This window comes from Dermacentor variabilis, unplaced genomic scaffold (genome assembly GCF_050947875.1).
Source record: "Dermacentor variabilis isolate Ectoservices unplaced genomic scaffold, ASM5094787v1 scaffold_12, whole genome shotgun sequence".
Lineage (NCBI taxonomy): Eukaryota > Metazoa > Arthropoda > Arachnida > Ixodida > Ixodidae > Dermacentor > Dermacentor variabilis.
This window is the reverse complement of record NW_027460280.1, coordinates 22,222,234-22,245,106: the sequence shown is the minus strand read 5'-3', so window position 1 is coordinate 22,245,106 and position 22,873 is coordinate 22,222,234. Positions and strand designations below refer to the sequence as shown.

Here is a 22,873-nt window from a genome sequence, read left to right as displayed (position 1 = left end):
TTCACGATGTGTCACAGCTTGCAGCCAACTCAAACAACAAGAGGCACTCCGGCGTAGTCCCTGGCCAGAATGCAAAGCACCGCACGAGAGTCGGTGAGAATGGCCGCTGACACAATGTTCGGATGTTCCAAAAGGAGGTCGGCAGCGAGATCGATGGCGGCGAGTTTGGCCACTGTCGACGACGCGGCAAAGCGCAGTCGGCACTGGCGCGTTTCCGAGATGTCCGGTGCCGTGCTAGCCGCAGCACCGGACCCGTCCGGCGTCACCGAGCCATCGGTGTAGACGAGTAATCGCGCTGCCAGTCGCTCGTGCAGTAGGGAGGCGGTCTCCTGTCTCATGGCGCACACCGCAGTTCGGCGCTTCGATGCGACGCCAGGCACCGCGATGTTCACGTCGAGCAGACCGGAGTAGTACGGCAGGGAGACGAACTGTGGCGACGACCCGATGAGCTTTGAGAACTCTGTGGCGTGCTTGCCCATTCCTGAGTTCGGCAGGGAGTGGAGTCTGCAGACAAGCTGCTGGCCCTGTGGTGAGCGCTGCAGGCGCTCAATGTGGTGGAGCGCTTGCTTTCGTGCACGAAGCAATGGCGGCCAGTTGCCCACTTCCGCAAGTGTCGCCCCTACTTGGGAGGAGCGAGGGAGACCGCATAGTTCTTGCACCGCAGTACGGTGCGCCATATCAATAGCATTCCAATTAGCTGCTCGAGCGTTGGTGGTGGGGAGGGCGTAGAGTGCCCTGGATGTGGCCACAGAGTTGTACACCGCGCAGTGCGAGTTGCGGCGTGCATCTGTGTCCACGCGCGAGAAGAGAGCCCACGGCGCTGGTGACTTTCCTTGATGGCTTGCAGATGTGGGAGACGACCGCATTGAAGTTGACGCGGCAGTCGATCTGCAGGCCGAGGTAATGGACGCTCTTGCGCCACAGGAGAGGGCAACGGCGCAGAGTCAGCGGTGGCACTTCGGAACGTGCTCGCGTTCCTCGTGGGTGTACCAGTAGTGCCTCTGTTTTGGTCGCCGACAGCTGGAGGCCGATGCTTCCCATGTACTGGTCCACCGCGTCAATTGCAGTCTGGACAGATGCACGCACCTGATAGCCGACTTGAGTAGGGCCAGTCACAAAGAGGGCGATGTCGTCTTGAGTAGGGCCAGTCGCAAAGAGGGCGATGTCGTCAGCGTAGATTGCCACCCGTACTTCGTGCGGCATCGCTTTTGGGATGTAGTCCGGAAGTTGCGCGAGGGCAAGATTAAACAAAAAGGGGCTCAAAACACTGCCCTGCGGAACACCAGAAAACACACTGCGTGGCCGGCTGAGCGCACCTCCAACGCGCACCTGAAGCGTGTGATCAGACAAGAAGGCTCGCACGTAGTCGAGTAGCCGGTCGGTGATGCCGAGCTCGTGCAGCGCACTGACGATCGTAGAATGCGGCAACCCATCGAAGGCGCCCTGTACATCAAGCAGGACGAGGTAGCCGGCCTGCATTTATGGTAGCAATGGTAGCAATGCCCAGGTGTAAGTGACAAGGTAGTTTTTCTTTACTTTGGGGAAGACCAGGTAGCAGGGGTAGTTGCATAGAAGGGTAGAGTGAATGTAAACGATGGTGAGTGAAATCAAGTGTGTACCACTTCTAATGTAACCCAGCGCTTAAAGGGCCCCTCACCAGGCCACATAGCAAATTTTGGTTGTACACTGTAAGTTGTTACCTGCCCCCTAGGGAGTGTTCTGCTACAAGAATATTTCAGATTGGTTCATTAATAGCCGAGATAGAAATATTTCAGTGCTGCAAACCCACAATTTCGGGAGGCAAGTGCCACTGCCAAAAGAGATACTCTCTCCACTTGCCACATCTAGACTCCGCAAGTGAAATCCCTTCCCTGCATTCTCCCATACCAGAGCTCAAGGATCGTGTGACGCATATGTCACAGGCCCTGCTTTCATTTTTCTTACCCAACTTTTTTGCTGTGCAGCTCACTTCCGCTTATAGTGTCGTGCCAACACCACTTAGCACAAGGCCTGTTTACTCCAATCCATGACGTCACACTACCTGGCCCGAAATTGCCATTGACAAGGCTGGAGTGATGGATGCGGTGACGTGAAAAACAGTGTTGCCTACTTGGGAGCATCCCCATTAGATTCTATGGCAGTCAGGCCAGGTAACATGACGTCATGGGTCAGAGTGAAAAGGCCTTGTGCTATCTAGGTGGGGTTGGTCATGCGTGAGCTGTTGCATTTGTCTTGATTCGCGCAGGGCACGATTTTGTTCGTTGTGCACGAGAACACCTGACCAGCGATATAAGTCAGTGCTACACAAACACTGAGGCAGACACAAGCAGATCACAGAGCATGATCACGTGCTGAAACACAGTAGAAAACGACAGTTTTGGTGTCTGCGCACGGGACTGCATGACAGGGTAACAAGCAGATGAAACGGAAGTACATCTCTCTTTCTGCGGTACGAAGTAAAGCAAAAACGCAGATTTTCAGTTTGTGTATTTTATTATTTTTTCAAACTTTAATTTGTCTATTGAAGCAACAGATTACACAAATAACTGATGTTGTCTTGAATAATTCTCGAAGTGACGTGTCACTATGAGTGACGTCACAACACAGACACAAACATGGGCACACTTGCACATATACGTCAACCTTTCGGCTTGGAGTGCAGTGCCTATGAGGAGAAGGGCAAGCAGCATTCGGTTTGAAATTTCAGCTTTTTCCGCGGCGCATAGCGATGTAATACTTGGCAGACACAATCGTTAGCACCCATTGTATGCATGGCACTCGTCAGCTCAAAATGGCAAGGCCTGGTGAGGGGTCCTTTAAAGGGACACTAAAGGTTACCAGAAACTCAAGTTAAAGTGGTAGAGCAATGTTCTAGAACGTCTAAGGCGTCAATATAATCGCGAACAGAGCTTTAGTAACCGAGAAATTGAGGTAAATGCATGACACGATTTGAGACCCCCCAGCGACATTCCGGTACTAGCCCGATGACGAAAGGACTCCTCATAATTTGTGTTACTAATACTCAACTACTCGTATTAAAAATATCATTTCAGTCGATTATAAGACGGAAAAAAATGCTACTTGTCTACGTCTATTCGATTCTAAGAAAAAATAACATTTTGACGTTGCCCTTCAGTAATATGGGTGTTCGAAAGGTTTCGTTTTCGCTCGACTCTGCGCGCTCGACTCTGCGCCGCGCACGCTTTGGAGTTTCAGTAGTTTCGTTATCGCGTCGTGCTGTGAGGGTTCTGCTGGCTCGCGAAACTTTCATTTGGAACAAGCAGCGAGAATGCCACGTCCATGTGATGTCGTGGGAAGCCCTCGTTGCTTTCCCGCTCCGGAGAGCCGGGGTCGAGGCCGCCGTCGTAGTACGCAACGACGCCGGCAGTGCAAGCCCTCAGCAGCAGGTCGCGCTCGTCGGTGCTCAAATCGCTGAAGTTGAGCCCACCATCAGGAGCCAATCTGTCGGTGTCAGGGTCCATTGCGATGAGTGTCGAAGTTAGCGTCATAGAATGAAGTACCAGCTTATGGGCGTCTTGCGCTGGAGTTTGAGGTATAGTAGCGGCGCCTGGTGGCGGTGCGGGAAACGACATCTGGGTCGTGCCAGCTTGGGTCGTATTGAGCCCTGGCTGTGGCGAAGCACATTTCTAGGCCGAGTTTTGCGTCGATTCGCACATTTTTATGCCCTGTTGCGAGTGCGAAAAGGCTCGTCGCTTCTCATAGACCACGCCGACCACGCTGCGAGCTCGCCGCAGCCTATATTTTAACGAAAACGGACTCTCCGTGTGCCGTGGGACGTAATGTGGGACGTAATTCGTTTCTCCTTCCGCTAGCCACCATACTCCCGCTTTCGCTCTGCTTTCGGCTCTGTCTTGGCTCTGTTTCTGGCCGCGCGTTCGCGTTTTGCGCAGAAAAGCCGTAGCGCCGTCTGCGGACGCCGTTCTACTCACCGATGGCGCAACATCACTATGAGACCATGATGTCAGTACTCCTCGATCGGAGGGCGGGCGATTTGAACTGCGCTAGAGGTACGCGGACGCTTCAGAACGCATTTTCTCTTAAAATAAGTCTCTCCTTGGCACGAAACAAGCGTTTCGAGGTTTCTGTGATGGTATTTCAACAGTCCACGTTGACTTAATAGTAACCTTTAGTGTCCCTTTAAGCAAGCTAGCACATCATATGACATTACAGAAAAGGGTATATACATTTACTGAGTGCCGAATAGCTTCAAATGCATCAGGAGTGTTACCAGTCTTTTTGACATACCAATGCCAAACTTTAATGCCTTCAGCATCTAGCAGATTCATCCTGAGCCGTTGCTGCCAGCATAGGCAGCATAAGCAACAATTTGCTTTTGCAGCACCACAGGATACTGTACTTTTGAAGATGTTCATGAAGGGTCCCTGAAATTACATTTACATCATATCTAAGGGAATCATTTAGACATAGAGACTCTCTCTCACGGAATGTTCTCACAAAAATTTCATGACAGCATGCTACACCATAAAACTTTGTTGAGATGTGCTGGCAAAAATGTGAGAAATAATATGCTAACCAGGAAAACATACCATCCAAAGTCACTAAAAGTTTGACAGACTGAACTATGGGCTATAAAACAGATAGAAGACTCTTATCGCAAAGGGTTGTTGGCAATAGCTGTAAATGCGGCGTATCGCAATCCAGGAGGAGATTTGCTGGTACCGGAATAGGAAATATTATGTGAACATGTTTTCATGTGAGACGGGGCAGTGAGTAATGTGAGGAAGCAGCTGTGGTGGCCAGCTGTGGTTCTCAGTCGCATGTGCATCCTGCCTTTTCTTGTTTGCATAGTATCTAGTGGCCAGAAAGAAACCTGTTATGCGATTATAGTTCGGCGATATACTGACCATTGGTGCTGAAAGATCGTGTTCTCTGGGAATGCATGAGCTGCTAAAATATGAGTGTAACTATTTATGTAATTTCTTGTGTTCCCGATTGTGAACATTGATGCCGCGAAAATTGTGTGTAATGGGATTATATCAACAAGGTGCTACTGTAGTATTATAGGTGCATGTGGTTAGAAATTGCTCTCCTCGCATGTTGGAGTGATTGGCTTCAACTCATGTTCCATGTGGCCACTATGTCCTGCCTCATGTCCAGTGTCGTCTGGTTTCATCTGTGCATGTTTTCTACTTTTGGTTAGTTTGGAGCTAGTGTATTCCTGCATCTCTTTCTGATGCATTCTTTCTTGCTACTGAGGTGATTGTGGCTTCAAAATGAAGTTTACGTGCAATGCTCGCATATTCTACAGTATACGCTTATTGTAGTGCACTTGCAAAAACACAAGTGATCGTTCACAAGCATCCTTGAGGAGGGGTGCAATGCTGGCAAGCTACAAGGCAGCAAGTGGATGTGAGCAGCAGGCAGGCTTCTTTCTTCTGCCAGAAGAAGACTTTTTATATTTCTTTTTATTAGTAACTTCTGCTTTTGCAATTGTGACTCACTGAACTTGGAGGCTCTAACTTACTTTACAGTTGATCGTTATAGGTGTTTATGTATTAACGCAGAGGCAGCACTAGAAGTTTCTAGGCTAACAGCAGCACCATAACACACAGTGTGTAGAATGAAAGGAGTCGCTTTCAGTACAACACGTCGCACTTTTGGGACGCTGGCTTTCATAGCTGAGCGAGGCATGAATATTGTGTATCTGCTCAAGAGATAACTGCACATTTCTTGCATGACTCAACAGAGATGCACTAAATGCGGAAGCTTGTGCATTTCTTTACCCACCATGTGCCATGGACTTGGCCTGGCTGTGTGCGACATAAAGCAGTAATGCAAACACACCTGTCTTGTTTGAAATGACCCATTTCCTGAGTGGCTCTTCGGATGGATGGATAAAACTTTATTAGATCTATTTAAATGTGGTTGGGCCCCTAGACGTCCGGGAGCCCCCTGGCCAACACCTCTAAGCAAGCACGGTCCACCAGCCAGAGCTGGTCATCCGAACAAGTGGCCCGAAGAGCGGGCTTCCACGAGGAAAAGGAAGGGTTGGGAATAGGCTCTGCCGCCATGGCCTTGGGGCAGCTCCACAAACAGTGGAAAAGATCTGCCCGGGGCGCTCGGCAGGTGGTACATTGTGGGTTATGGATGCTGGCAGCCCAATGTTATGTTTGCCAGAGATTAGCACCTTACCACACTCAGTGTAGACTGTCTTTGCTTCTGCAGCCAATAAGTGCACAGGCATTTTGTAATGTAACATGCATTTTCAGCACTGTAGCTGGTGGAGTACATTCCATTCTGCTTGTATAGTAACCGCAAGGGAGATGCCTAAATGCACCATTCATGCCTAATGTTTAGATGAGTTTAGAATAACCAAAGATCATACTTTGGCCTAGTTTTAGATGATTCCAGATGCTTCACTGGCACACACTGGCTTCATTGGCACTGGAGTGTGCAAGCATAATTTTTGCAAAGCAGTCAATGAAACTTTAGCAATGATGTGATTTTGCACAACAGAAAAGGTGGCAGAGCTTAAGCAGATAGAAGTCCCTAAAGTCCAGATGTGTAATTTGAAGATGTTCATTACAGTTTTTGATGCAGTCGTTTGGTTTTTTATCTTTTATAGAGCAGAAAACTCATCTAGAATAACTAAAGATAACAATTTGGCCTACTTTTAGATGATTGCAGATGCGTCACTGGCATGCACTGGCTTCACTGGTACCAGAGTATGCAAGCACAATTTAAACAAGCCAGTCATTAAAACTTTAGCAATAATATGATTTTGCACAACAGAAAAGGTAGCACAGCTTGAGCAGGTGGGAGTCCTTGAAACCCAGATGTGCAATTTGAAAATGTTTAATGTACTTTTCAATGCAGGGATTTTTTGTAATCTTTATAGAGCAAACTAATTTGAAGACCAACACACTGCTGGAAGTTTTATTGTTTTTGCCATGGTAATGACTTCTCACAACATAATCTGAAATACAGTCAATAAAATAATTGCAGAGTGTTGCCATTGCACCATGTGGTGAGTGAAGATAGGCAGGGATTTGACGAAGTCAGAGGAAAACATGAACGATCTGTGGAGGGATCTCGCATGTTCCCAGCTATGTGCATATAATACTTGCATGACAATATGTGAAATATAAGAAGAACATGACCTTTATGTACAGTCATGTATTTCATGTATTGTCATGCATTTCTTTTTTTAGTGTACTTCCCTTTTCACTTTTTTCTACATTTATTGCAACTTTCCCTTACCTATTCTCTCTTCATCTACATCTTTCGCATAGTCGTGGAACAATTCAGGCGTCTACCGAGAAGTGAGGCCGCTATGATGCTCACGGCCCTTCATTCCCTAGCTCCTTTCCCTCTTTTATTACAACAAAACTACTGCTACTATGAAAGCGTTGTCTTGCATCAATTTGCTGTGGTTCCTTCGCCATGTTCAAAAAGTGTTGCAGGGCCCCTTTAATGCATATATATATATATCTTCACTTTTATATTTAAATCTTTAGTTTTGCCTTTTGCAACATGCTACATATTCATTGTGTGGCCCTTCTGTAACATTTTGCTACCATTTTTTGCAAGGAGCAGCCTCCCCCCCTCCCCTCCACTTCCCTTACTTGTGCACACTATTTCTTGTCAATATTCTTTGAGAGGTTTAGGTAGCTGCTGCTGCCTTGTGCAGAGGCTTCCCCCTGCAGCTGGATAAAGTTTTGTCTGACTGAAGTGTTGCCACATGCAGCATGCCTTGGAGCTGGTTGGTATTGTGGAAAGAAGCCTGCACACCTCTGTGGGTACCAAGCCTCTTCTTCCAAGCGAGCTGGTGGGACACAGGGAGCACCAGTTACTTGAAAGTATGTATATTTCTTTTTTATCAACAAGCGTTTTTTTTTATTATTTTTTTTAATCCGTTTGAAAATTGCGCAGCACTGGGATTCGAACCATGGTCCTCTTGCACGCGAGGCGGATTCTCTACCTCTACGACACCGCTGCACCCATGAGAGTTAATGGAGAATACCTTAGTAACTTGTGATTCGCTGATGATATTTATTTATTTATTTATTTATTTATTTATTTATTTAAAATACTTTCAGGGCCCAAAGGCACTACAGAAAGGAGTGGGGAAAAAATGGCAAGGCGTGCAGCAAAAAAAAAAAATATTACAAGGCATCTTGTAAAGCGATCTTGAACTTGTGGTCATCAGTTATGCTGGCGCTTGTGGAGGGAAGGTGGTTCCATGCGACACTCGTTCTAGGAACAAAAGAGTCATTATACAATTTTGTGCGACAAGAAGGTAGACCCACCTTGAAGCTATGATCGGTCCTTGAAGATATGTAATGAGGTGGTTGAAACAGAACGTCCTTCATCTCGTTGTTATAATAATAGATTTTATGAAAAAGCCTAAGGTAAGATGACTTTCCATGCAACAAAAGGTCAGGCAAGTGTAGGGTTTTCTTCATAGATGTGACACTGGAATGTGAAACGTGCTCCGCAATTCTGAATGGCTTCAAGAGTTTGAGTGAGTGTAGTCTGAGTAGGATCCCATATGGCGCATGCGTACTCTAATTTAGAACGTACCAAGGTTCTGTAAAGTGTTAACTTCAAGGACGATGGGGCATCAAAAAAGTTTCGACGCAGATAACCAAGCATGCGATTCGCGTTGTTCATTACATATTCGACATGCGTGTTCCACGATAGATTAGAAGAAATGTGAACACCAAGGTATTTATAGCTGTCAACATATGGTAATGGAATATTATTGAGGCAGTAAGTACGCGGACAATGATTAGTGCTGTGGCGAGAAACTTGCATACTTTTGCATTTAGTTGTATTAAATGTCATGAGCCATTGACTACACCATTCAAATGCCCTATCTAGATCACGTTGCAGGTTGAGATAATTGGCATGGTTGGTAATTTTCTGGTAAACCACATAGTCATCTGCAAACATTTGGACAGTTGAGGAAGAAAGGCAAGTAGGAAGATCATTAATATAAATCAAGAAGAGCAGAGGGCCCGAAATGGACCCTTGCGGGACACCAGATGTTACGGCAGAATTCGGTGAAGAGAAGTCGTTAGCTGTCACATACTGACTACAGTTAGAGAGAAATTCATTAATCCATGCAAGTACACTGGGGTCTATGTTAAGTTGATTAAGCCTGAAGATAAGTAGTTTGTGTGAGACGGAGTCAAATGCTTTGGCAAAATCTAAATATATGCAATCAGTATCAAAGTCATGATCCGCAATATTGCCTTGCTTAGTAACTCGGGGAACCAATTGCAATGCATGCTCACTGACCTGGAGAGGCAAAGCAGAAGGATGGGTCTAAAAATTTATCTGCAGAAAACTAAAGCAATGTTTAACAGTCTAGAAAGAGAACAGCAGTTTACGATAGGTAGTGAGGCACTGGAAGTGGTAAGGGAATACATCTACTTAGGGCAGGTAGTGACCGCGGATCCGGGTCATGAAACTGAAATAATCAAAAGAATAAGAATGGGCTGGGGTTTGTTTGGCAGGCATTCTCAGATCATGAACAGCAGGTTGCTATTATCCCTCAAAAGAAAAGTGTATAACAGCTGTGTCTTACTACCTACGGGGCAGAAACCTGGAGGCTTACGAAAAGGGTTCTAATTAAATTGAGGACGACGCAACAAGCTATGGTAAGAAGAATGATGGGTGTAACATTAAGGGATAAGAAAAGAGCAGATTGGGTGAGGGAAAAAACAAGAGTTAATGACATCTTAGTTGAAATCAAGAAAAAGAAATGGACATGGACAGGACATGTAATGAGGAGGGAAGATAACCGATGGTCATTAAGGGTTACGGACTGGATTCCAAGGGAAGGGAAGCGTAGCAGGGGGCGGCAGAAAGTTAGGTGGACGGATGAGATTAAGAAGTTTGCAGGGACAACATAGCCACAATTAGCACATGACCGGGGTAGTTGGAAAGGTATGGGAGAGGCCTTTCCCCTGCAGTGGGCGTAACCAGACTGATGATGATATCTCCATTTGTTTAGGTGAAAAACCAAGCCTTGCACGTGAGAGCATAGGTATGACCTTAAACAGTGAGTGACCTTAAACAGTGACCTTAAACCCTTCCAAGTTTCGGCTTATAGTAACAAAGAGCTTGAGTATTAATGTTTAATGTATTTAGATGTATTTTTTGTCTTTATACCTTTTCTTTACTTTGAGTGTATTAGTAGTGTGACAAGCATGTGACGCCCCCTCGGGCATAATCTTCGTTGACCTGCCAGGCTCGGTGGGCAGCATTGGTCACCACACCAAATAAACACCGACGAGCACAGCTGCTACGCGGTCAGTCATCGTTCATCACCACCACGCTGTGGAGCATCTCTCTAACGGTGGCCGCCTCGAGCCCCGCTCGTTCATAAACCCGGCGAATCGTGAAAAGCTGTAACTGCGAATTTTTTGTTAAAATGTCGCTGTATCCTACCTATCGTGTCTAGCTGAATGTCTCTTTTATTTCGTAATTCGAAATTACTGTTTCTGCATTCCTTTTTCTTACATATGCCCCCACCCCCTTATGTAATACCCCAACAGGGGCCTTTAAGGGCCAATAAATGATGATGATGATGATGATGATGATGATGATGAGGTAGTCAAACCACAGAAGCAACATATTTAGTCTCACAATATGTAAAGCAATTTTTATTTTCATTGCAAAAGCTGCGGTGCGGCAGCTCAGGAAAATGTCAGGTCTTCACAATAAATACATTTCTGAAGTTGCTTAACTTCTATGGAAGTCTGCACCTCTTGCAAACCATTCCATTGCTTCCATTGGAGGATTCAATGTAGCATTGCAACTGAAGAGCTTGAGCATTACATTTGTCAGAATTTTTTATTGTTATCGGGTGGTTTTCAAGGGTGGTTTTAGTTTTATTTTATTTGTAGAACATTTGTGTGCATATCTCGATGCCCATGTCCCTTGAATTAGCAAAGTGGGCCCATTTCCCACATCACATTCCGACAAATTCTGGCAACCAAAATCCAATGCGGCAGTGCAAAGTGTGCAGTGTAAGAAGGAAAAGCGACGGTAGGTGGTAGTGCTGTTCTGTATAAGCCTGACTGTTTCTATCTTTTCCACAAAAAAAAATAATTTGACCACCAATTAGGGTTCTGAACTAAAAAGTGCTGCTTCGTGTATTGTAAATAAAGCTTATTTGTAGGGATGTGTGAATACTGAATAGTAGCTTTCAAATTGAATATTGACTTGAACATTAGAAAATGTTTCACAATATTTAATGTGTACAAATTTTGGACAAGAAAATACGGTGCTGCACATACTCGGGAGTCTCCTAGCATTGCATAACAAGAGTGTAGCAAGCTATCAGTAACTTGGGTGCGCAGAAATCAAGATATACAATGTGGTCTACTTTTATTAAAGGGAACACCCAGTTAGGATACCAGCACTGATTACAGCTCAGTTCTATTATATGAAAGTCTGGAAATTTTTTTTTTATTAATAGAACTTGTGTTGAATAAAATCAAGTGCTTCTTTTCCCTCTGGAACTAATGAAATAGTGACGTTCTGTTGAACTGAATATCAATGAGGTTTTCAGTTTAATAAGGACCTGTGTTTTGGAGAATTCTTTTATTTCTTGCATAGAAAGTTTTGCTTTCCAACTTTTCTCTAAAATACAGAAGGTTGATTCCAAATTTATGGAGGATGAATTCCAAATATATGGATGGCCAATCTGTGCAACAGACAAAATGACTGCACATCAGTTCAGTTCAGTTTTATTACCTTAAAGGACCCATTCTGGGGGGCATTACATAAGGGGTGGGTGTTTTATTTATATAACGAACAAGCAAGGAAGATTAATTAACATTTAAAATAATCACTAACATAATCTTGAAAAGTAGATGTTGAAGCAATGATGGCGATGTCCCGGGGAAGGCCTTTCCAGTCTGTCGCTGCTCGATAAAATAATGAGGCACGAAAAGTAGTGGTACGCGATGATGGGCGGGTAACCTGAAATGGCTGACTGATGCAGTGAGGTGTGCGTGTTGCAGTTATATAAGGTGGCTGATTTAGTGAAGAATGAAATATTTTATGATAAAAAGAGCGAGACTGGCAATGTAGTGACGTAACGAAAAACGGGCTGTAATTCGGATTTAGCTTTCAAAGCTGAAATGCTGATGTCATACGAGTATGAAGAGTGAATGAATCTAGTGGCATGATTTTGAACTGCTTCTAATGCATTTATTAACCCTTTGAGGGTCGATTTTTTTCAACATATGCGACCGCCCAGGGGCAATTTTTTTTATTGCACATTTCAATTCTTCTTAGGGTCTCTTTTCAAAAAAAATTCCCCACAATTTTTCTAGGGTGACTGTAAAGTGAGAAAAAAATATTTTGCGTTGGTATATATGTACTCTTCATTCAAGAATAACAACAATAAAAAAGGAAATAAACTTATAAGAATTAAAAATTTGATTCATTTTTATTCACATAGTTCAAGGCCTCGAAAATGCGCACACGAGAATATTTCGCAAGACTCAAATGTTCCTGCTCTTACACTAATATCTAATATGTACATCCATAGCATAATCGAAATGCGTAGGTGCGCGCACGCATGAAAACTGTGTGGTTGTGTGCCCGTCAAAAAAGCAAAATGTGTGGCAAACTTCCGCTAATCTTCATCTTATCGCCAACCAGAGGCAGTTAGTTTTCGCGAATGTCAAAAAAAAAAGCAGCGGAAATGCATGCACGGCGGCATCCGTCCTATGCGCACCCCTGTGAGCACTGAACGAGCGAGAAAGAGGTGGTCGCCTTTTTAGCGATTAGTAACGAGATATCCATCAGTTTTGCAAGCGCAAGAAGCTGAAACCGCCCGCAAAAACTTGAACCGCCACCTGCCCGCGTGTGCACTAATGCACAGGCGATACTATATAGATGCGCAGGAGCGAACTAGCGCTAACACAAACCATGTAACGAAAACCGAGAGAGGGAGGCATGCGAAAAAAATTCCCTGTTTTCCACATAGTGGCAGCACATGACAGAAAAGAAAAAGTTAGGAAATGGGCGCGTTTTTTAAACATACAGACGGCCCCGTACGGCATCGACCATTTTCGGACTTGTTCGCGGCACCGTATATTTACGTCATTGACCCTCAAAGGGTTAAATACGCTTGATGCGCACTTCAGATGACGAATAAATATTCTAATTTTGGTCTGATGAGTGACTTACAAGCGAGCAGTTTTACATTTGGGGGCACTAGGTGGAGATGGCACTTTAGAAAACCAAGCATTTTATTTGATGCTGAAATGATGTTAGTAATGTGGGTACGCCATGATAAATCATAAGACAAGGTTACCCCTACATATCTATAGCATGGTGCTAATTCGATTGGGGTGTTAGCGATGGAATACTGGAAGCAATGCGGACTATGGAAATGAGAAAAGGACACAAGTTTGCATCTAGTAAGATTGAGGGACATTAGCCAGTTGTCGCACCAATTAAGTATGCAGTTAATATTTTCCTGAAGAGTAAGTTGATCATGAACGTTAATAATAGTGTCGTAAATGACACAGTCGTCGGCGAACATTCGAATACTGCAGGAAACATGATCAAGTAAATCGTTAATATATATTAGGAATAAAAAAGGACCGAGGACAGTTCCTTATGGCATGCTTGATGTGACTGGAAGGGTGTTAGACAGGTGGCTATTAACAAAGAGTGATTGAGAACGATTCGTTAGAAATTGTTCAGTCCATTGAAGAATGTTAGGGTGTAGGTTGAGCTGTGAAAGTCTTAGTAAAAGACGGCAGTGGGATACTTTATCGATAGCTTTCGCGTAATCTAGAAAGATGGCATCAGTCTGCATGTTATGGTCAAGGTTAGTGTGCACATTGTGAAAGAAAAGTGCTAATTGCGTTTTGCAGGAGAGGCCCTTACGAAAGCCGTGTTGTGAAGGGTGGAAAAAATTGCACTAGTCCAAAAAGTTCATAATTTGTGAATATATGACATGTTCCATAATTTTACAGAATGGGGCGATAATTTAAGGGTGAGTTTCTGTTACCTGTTTTGTACGCTGAAATGACCTTCCCCATTTTCCAGTCATCTGAAATGATTCCTGAGAAAAGTGACTGTGAAAAAAATCAGATTAGTATGCAGCATAAATTGATTTTACTTTTCGCAGAAGTTTTAAATTAATCAGGTCCAAACCAACTGATGCTGACAGTTTCATATTATCAATAATGGATGAAATGCCTTCTTTGAAAAATGTGATAGATGGCATGGATGCTTCTGTGTTAAAAGATAACTGTGATGGCACGTCAAGTTCTCTAGAAAAGACAGATGCGAATGCGTTGGCAAATATTTCCCCACACTCATTGTCAGTGACAGGTTCGTGAGAGTTGTTAATTAGTGTAATATCATGAGCGTACTTAGGATTTAATACTTGCCAAAATCGCCTGGGATTTCTGATTAGTAGTTTTGGTAAGTCATTGTTATAAAATAAGTGCTTGGCATTCCGAACTGTAAGTATGATTTTTCACCATCAAGGTATTTTTCCCAAGCGGTCTGAGCGTCACTGCATTTGGCTGAAAGGAACAACCGTTTCTTTTCGTGTTCTAGTTGTTTTAGATGTGTAGTAAACTAGGGCTTATTGCGATTCCTATGAAAGGGGACCCTCGGAATAAACGTGCTAGTGAGCATATTTAATCTGTTTTTGGACCAGTTTTCATGTATAGTGCGAGTGTGAACTGTCGATTTGTAATCGGAAAAAGTGTTAACCATTATTGCATCATAGTTTCCCTTATTTAAAGACATTGTTTTCGCTAATGTTTGCTTTGAAGTGGAATTAAATGAGAACAGAGCATGTATGATTTTATGGTCGCTGATTTTCGGGAGGTAATTAATGAATAATAGGTTATCAGGGCTATTAGTTCTTATCTAGGGTTTTTTGCGGTTTCCTGCATAACGCGAGTTGGTTCTGAGGCTAACTGACTGAGGTTAAAATTTAAACATACATCAATAAAATTCTTGGCCTCCGCGTGACGTGTTATTGAAGAAGTACCTAGGTTCTGCCATTCAATGTCTGGATAGTTAAGGTCATCGAAGAAGAGAATACGCGCATTTGGGTAAGTGGCAACAAGTTGGGTTAGGCTATTGTTCAGATGTCAACAAAAATCAGGATCAGTCTGTGGTGGCCTGTAACGAATGCCAAGAAGCACTGTTTCGGGGGCAGCATGGCAAATAAGCCATAATGATTCGATTTCTGATGTGACGTGTACATCAGAGCATGATATACCTCGGTTAACTGCGATAAAAACACCCCTCCACAAGCCCTCTCGATCATTACGGTGCACGTGGAATTCGGATAAGTAGGTTAAGATTTCTGCGTCTGAAATGTTAGTGTTCAACCAAGTTTCAGTTAGTATCAATATGTTGCTCTCAGATTATTAAACTACGTTCGATACGAGTTCACACTTTGAAAGAAAACTGACGATGTTGGTGCACAACGTGGCTGATGACAATAAATCCTTCAAAAACTAAGTTGATGTCTTCCACTAAAAAAGCTTCTCGCATTCCAACGTCTTACTTGCTGAATAATACTCAGTGGAACTAACGACCACGTACAAATATCTTGGAGTTAACTTTCAGTCTGACCTGTCCTGGTATTACCATATTAACGTCACCCTTGCTTCAGCAAATCGCTCACTTGGGTTTCTTAAACGTAACTTGAAACACACTCCATCGCACTTACGTAAACTGGCTTATATCACTTTAATCCATCCTAAAATAGAATATGCCTCAGCCATTTAGGATTCTGATCAAGACTACATTATTAAAAACATCGAAGCCCTGCAGAACCATGCTGTGCGTTTTGTTTTCTCGGATTACTCACGTCACACCAGCGTCACTTCATTGAAGAATCGTGCTGAATTGCATGTGTTATCATGTCGCCATAAAATCGCCCGCTTATCACTTCTTCATAAGCTCTACCATCACGCATCACTTTGTAAAGACTTCTTTAGGCCACCCCCTGCCATCTTTCCCCGCTGTGATCATCCTTTTAAAATCGGAACGCTTCACGGGTCGCACACTAACTTATGCCAGATCGTTCATACCGTGCACAATAACTGAGTGAAATAACTTGCCATCAGACATCGCAACCGTCACCGACATAAATGAGTTTCAGAAACTTCTAATCATAAGTGAAGTTGCGTAAACCTTTGTTGTGTTATGTCCCCCCCCCCCCCCCCACTTTTTTTTTACAGTACAACGGTGTTAAAAAATGATCCTGGCTTCAGTGTAACATGCATATTTTTATGGTTATTGTTCCTATTTTTATTGCGGTGATTTGCCTTTTCCTTTTAAGTTCATGTGTTGTGTTGTTTTCTGATTTGTTATACATTAAAGGCGTGTGTGCTTTCTATCAACCAGATTACCCTACATTTTTCTGTGCTTGTGATTTGTATGCTCTTTTTGTACACTTCTGATTATTATTAGTACTACGGCAATCTTATTGGCCTTGTATTATTATTTATTTTTTTGTGATTATTGTTTATCCGTTCCCTTTCTTTTTCTCGACTTATTGCTCATTTGTTACATAAGTATGCATCACTGCAGCTCCCCCCCCCCCCTCCCATGTATTACCCTCCTGTGAGAGGACCTTTAGGGGTATTCTGAATAAAAATAAATAAATAAATAAAAATAAAAATATAATGGAAAACGAGAGAAGATTGTTTAGTGCCATGCGCTGCCGTTTTGCTGGTGCATGGTGATGGAACAATTGCTATGCGATTTCTTTAATGGTGTTGGATGAAATATCGAAGATGTAACGTTTCAAGCCAGTGTGAAGGGTTTTAAATCAAAGGAAACTTGGCAGTTCTAGCTTTTGCAAATGCAATTACTTGTTTGCGCACATGTCGAACACAATGCGAAAATTCCTTGTCAATGCCAAAGTTAGTATATTTTAGTTTATGGCCATTTGATAAGATTGCTTCTTTAGTTTTGTAACGCGTGCAATTCATGATTATGGGACGATTCTTACCAACAGTATGATGACCGAGGCAATGAGCTCTTTCTATGTCGCGAGGTTCCACGGTTCTACGGCGGTTCCACGGCAAAAGTTAATGATTGCTTCTTCAGATTCAGCCTATGTTTCGCTGTCATTAGGGTGAGATATACCATAGAAAATTATGTTATTTTGACGTAATCTGTTTTTGGCATCATCTAGGCAGGGTTCTAATTCTTCAATTTGAGTCATGCTGCTGGTGTCTCTTTGAATCTTTTCAATGTCATTTTGGAGGGGAAGGAGAGCTTGGTAGTGTGTTTCTAGATCAGACATTCATTTGCATTAGTCTGTTACTGTTTTATCAGTGGTACTTACCTGGGCCTTGAGGCTCTGCACTTCAGTGATTAGCTGGGTTTGGCCTGTGGTTATTTTTTGAAGTTGTGCCAGTACAGCATCATTTCCGTCAGGACCAGGGTTAACTTCAATGACTCCCGACAACTAGAGCAAAGAATGAATTACACAAGCACACTCAGCGGCAATGGCAAAACTGCACTGCAGGCTTGGGAACTACACCAGAACATAGTTACTTGATTTTTTAGCAAACAGGGTATATGATTGACTAACCTGCATCGCAAAGATTAGCGGATTAGAGGGCTGCGTTGAGGTGCAGTCACCGAGCCCACTGAGCAGTGTCAGCGGCAGGTGCACTTTTATATTGGGCAAGGTGGTTGATGTCGATGATGAAGCGGCCGTCCTTGAAACTGTTGTCAGCGGCAGCCACTGTTCCCCTTGCAGCATGGTGACCCCGGGCGTATTGCTGACGAGCGGCAAGTAGACACATACTGACGCTGCTTCGGAGCACGGAAGTGTGCACTTCGGTGACGCACGGACAGAAATGCCGGCCAAGGTCGGCAGTAGCAGGCTGGCGAACAAACGGAGCATTGCCTGCATCGCAAAGATTAGCGGATTAGATGGCTGTGTCGAGGTGCAGTCACTGAGCCACATCACGTGACTCGATGACAGCTCTGTGCATAACCAACTCTTATGGTAAAAAGCATGCGCTGTTCGCACTGTTCCATTGTCAGGTTCAGCGTGATTAGCCACTGGTCAAAGGTTCTGAAATCTGGAGAGTCGCGCCAAGTTCACGCAATGCTCACCCCCCCCCCCCCCCCCCCGCCCTTCCTCTACCCTCGTTCATCCACTGTCCGTGCAAATCCATGCGACTGGCCATGACACTGTCACGCCCTCTCTGTAAATCCAAAGCTGTTCCTGTGATGGGTTGCTCGAGTTACAAAAAGAGACAGATGTGTGCCTATAAACAGTGTCAGGAATGAGAGGCCGCTGTATGGTGTGTCGCTGGCATGATGGCTGGCGTGAGCCACTTTGTTGCCATCCCGTACATTCGCTTTCATTTGTGAGGCGTTTTGTCAGCTTTCTGAATGCCATGCGGCTGCTGCAAATCTTCATCGATTTGGCACTAACTGGTAACTTTATTCACTGACGCCCAACAAAGCAGCACCGATTAGGCCTAGGCAGTGGGGCCATGACTAAAATTCACCATTGGCTGATGTGGTAATGGGTCGCAGACCGTCGTGGAATGCTTGCTGCTAATATGTTCATGTGGGTGGCTTATCGGTGATTAGTCTTGAGATCAGGCATGTGGTTTAGATTGACTGCTATTGAAGCGGCGTAGAGTTCGGTGCCGCATATGCCACACAATATGCAGCCTGTTGGCGCCTAATTGGCTCGATCTGAGCGCATGCTTTCTCACTTTACATGTACGCTGCCTTCGGTGCCATTCCCTCTGTCCGGCATCGCGTTATCATTTCGATCAATCCTGTCTACCCCGTCGAACCTTGCACCAACAGAGGCTGACCCAGTCGACGCAGCACTGTTGTGCGAATTGCATTGTTTGGGCAAGGTGTGTGCGATCCCTGCATCGCGCCGACATCATGGAGCGCTCGAAATAACAGTTCGCTATCGCGTCAGCCGGGGTGGTTTGTCTGAGGTGCGCTCGATGCTCCTTTTGTGTAGAAAACAAAGGGAAATGCTCGCTTGGGCAGCATCAAGCATGAGGGGCTCCATTGCACACGCAACATGTGGCACTGCGCGGGTCTGTACACCGAATGTATCATATATTCGAAAAATAAAACAGTAGATACTAGATTTGCAAATCAAATTATTCGAACATTCAGTATTCGATTTGACTTGGTGATATTCCAGTATTCACACACTTTTACTTATTTGTTCACATTTCTTTTAGCGTTTGTTTCTGTGGAGCATTATCAAACGAACGTGACAGCAGCGAAACTTTGCATAGCGTGCATGTGGAGCCAAATAATTGTAAAGGGGGTGCCGTGTCGCGTGTATGTCACTTGGTAGCCAATGGGTTAAAAGCAGGTCCTTTTCTTTCACTTTCGTTTGTCTTTTAGAAAGTCTAAAAAGGGAAATTGGTACTAGCAGCTTTCATGGTGGAAACTATCTTCCGCAGTTTATTGATGTTCACGGAAGAAACGGTATTAATTTTTTACCTCACTTGTGAGGACACTGCACAATTACTGGGGGCCTGAAACCGGTCCAAAAGTATTTTGGAACACAAAAGGCAAAAAAAAAAACTGAATTCTTTTGCAGTTCACCACTCAATTTGGCCCTCTGGTGTAGCAGTTTCACAGTGCTCATGTTGCAGCTTTCAATTTTAATGTGTATGTGTAAGCTGTAGTGAAGTGCCATTTCCTTTTTATATTTCTTTTTCTTCACACTTCTCCTGGCATTGGGGCCCCAAAAGCTTTTGCAGTCAGGTGTGTGCATGCTGATAGCTTGCAATCGAGTGGCGAATACTAGATTCCATGGACGCTTTTGTGATTTCGAACTTGGGAAATAGACACCATAAGGTCAAGAGTTTGCCTCAGGATGTAGCATGCATACTGGCAACAAGTATTGTAGCTGGCAAATGTGTAGCTGGCACACGACTAAATAGGGCGCACACATTGTATGAAGATTACATTATTTGCTGCGCGAGTCAAGTGCTAAAGTGCATGGTGTCTGCTATCTAGGACCTATAAAGTGAGAGCTGGTCCCCACTTTGCTGCACATAAAAGGGGCACTGCAGTGGGTTCGTGAACTTGCTGGCAAGGCATAGGGAGGGCTACATCACTTTAGTCAACGAAAGCATTTATACTGTGATATGTACAAAAGCTGCTACTACTAAGGACTGCAGCACTGGGTTAATAGTTGCAGTTCATGGGTGTAAGCTTGCAAGGACTATGCTCATTGATGCAGTGTTATAGCAAGCTGGGTTCTCTACAAAGGGCCCTGCCCACTTGGGTTTCGGACCAGGTGCGTGTCAATCGCCAGAAGTGCTGTGGTAAATCTGCTGGTTGAAGGAGCGTCTGCACATCTCAGACAGTGCCGGAGAAAGATGCTATAAGAAGAGCTCTTTTGTTCTCCTTCCATTGTGTATATGTGTGGCGCACTGTGCAAAGTGAGCTGCACGTATAGGCAGCAGGTGCTGCATTTGACCTGTGTTGGTAGCCACAGGGTGTGTTTCTTTGATGGCAGTGCTTGAAGGTGGATTCTCCTTGATGACAGTGCTTATCCTCAGTCAGCCTAGCCTTAATTGCGACACAGTTCTTGGCAAAGCGTAAGGGCTTGCCTTATTCCTCAGGTTTGGGCCTTGCTGACTTTTTCCTATTTCCCAAACTTATACTGGCACTTGGAAGGAATAGCATTTCGGGACTGTTCAGGACATCCAGAAATCCATTATGGCACAGTTCAAGGACATCCCAAAGAATGAGTTCAAAACCAGTTTTGGAGGCCTCCTAAAGCTGGAAAAGCTGTGCATGAAAATATAAGAGAAACTGCTTTGAATAATCCTCAACACAGTTTGCTGCAGTGATTTCAATTTTAAGGCAGAACTTTCTTGTCAAACCTTGTAGTTTAGGCAATTTAGATGCATGGTTTACTGTGAAAGATTTAATACAAACCATACCATTTTGCCAGACGTTAAGGTTCAAAGCTAATGTATGTACAGGCTGTTTCACACTTAGGGGGAAACTCGAAGTGCATTGCAACGCAATGCGGCGAGCGCTGGAATCGGGCGGCCGCGGTAGCTTGCGCAGATGCAGACGCTCGAGGGGCGGAGTCTTGAACCATGTCGTCTGCTACAGCAGTGCGTGCTGGCCACATTCTCAGGAAGCATGCTACTGTCAGGGGCAGTGCGCGGATTTCATTGTTACTGCAGGAACTGAGCCGGTAATAAGCGCTGTGCAATGCCAACCTCTGAGCCTTCATTGGTGATAATGGGGTTCTACAAACTTCTTTTGACAGCATGCTTCATTTGTTCTTTCGAAAGGCCAGGGTACTGAGTGCGTGCACATATATTTCTTTACTGTGCATGCTACCATAATACGCAGCAACTAGAAAGCGACATCAAAATGAGCGCGCAATGTGCTAGGTCTTCATTTGACGTGAAAGGAAAACAAAGCACTCAATAATAACTATGCGAGTCAAACACGATGAAACAAATGGACACAAATAAAGGAATGCTTTAGTTTAAGACAATCAGGTTGAAGTGATTCTTCTCGACAACGGTTCATTACACCAGGCAGGCCCTGCCTGCCGGCGGGGAAATGCACGCATTACGCTCTGAACTTCACTTAGTACCTTGTCAGGTCCCCAGTGGCACCGATGACAGCGCTCATTCTGGAGGGCAGTGAGGTGTAAAGTGATTTAGTCAGTGATGTGTTCATTCACAGCGCAACCCACTCGCTGACGATGGTGGACCAGAGCCTATCCTGGTACAACCCATGCAGAGGATAGTGCACCAGTGATACTTTCAATGAGCCCCAGACATTTTTGATGATGTTGAGGTCCAGGAATTGGGGCGGCCACTCCAGGATAGTGACGCCACTCTTCGAGCAGTTCTATCATAACACAAGCAGTGTGGCTTGGCGACTGATCGTGTTGGAATATATAGTCGCCTTCCGGGAACGGGCCATCAAGAACATACGGAATCAGTACATGATTCCGTATGTTCCGTATGAAAGTATTCCGTGATTCCGTATGAAAGGGACGAGGCAGTCTATGATTGCCTCGTCCCTTTCAGCAGTGAGCTTGCCTTCGAGGCGTATCAGTGGGCCAAGACCATCTTTGGTAATGCAAGCCCACACCCTCACTCTAGATTTGAAAATTATAACTGCACTAACACATGCAACCACAAAGGAACAAGGACGAGGCACAAGCGCTGTTTCTCGTCCTTAATCCTTCGTGGTTGCATGTGTTAGTGCTGTTATAATTTTCAAATCAAGTATGCACCAACTCGCCTAGATAGAAGTTTTAATGAAATACCCTGACATTAGTGTGCCTGCTCGCTGATACCCGTTGCAGGTATTGCGGCATGTAGCTGGGACAAAGAAAAAAAGCATATATTGAGTACTGATATTTTACATTAGGTAATTAACTTGTCTAAGAATCTGGGCCAACCTCACTTAATTTCATGTTCACAGCATGGATTGCGAGCACTGGCTTGAATCGCAAGCACATGTACTGCCTCAGGCTCGATGGTGAAACTGCAATACTGAACGGAATAAGTTGTCTCATCTCGGTGCACTGGCCCACTTTATTACACAAATATGTTAGCATGGTACAGTTGCGCAGTTTTTTTCTTTAGTGGAGAAATATTTCAACACTGAGTTATTAGTCTCCCCAAAGCCAAGAAAATTAGGCTGAACCCACATGTGAGGTAAACCAACCGAAATATTAAGAACTAGTATCTTAATTGTATGAATGAATAACAATTGGTTTTAGAAAATAACTTGCCATATCTTGGCAGGGTGCCACATTCATTCTCACTGGTCGCCATCAGTTGTAAACGTGGATTCATCACTGAATGTTTTTTCATTC

General features: G+C 44.4%; 1 protein-coding gene across 2 annotated transcripts in view; it reads left to right on the top strand.

Annotated features, from left to right (window-relative positions):
- The window catches only part of Ide (Insulin degrading metalloproteinase), a 247,923-nt gene that overhangs the window by 175,526 nt on the left and 49,524 nt on the right, over positions 1-22,873 (top strand). For both annotated transcript variants that reach the window (XM_075676326.1, XM_075676325.1), the window contains exon 21: positions 7,730-7,841. In XM_075676326.1, the coding sequence (XP_075532441.1) occupies positions 7,730-7,841 (112 nt within the window). The remainder of the gene's footprint in view (positions 1-7,729; positions 7,842-22,873) is intronic.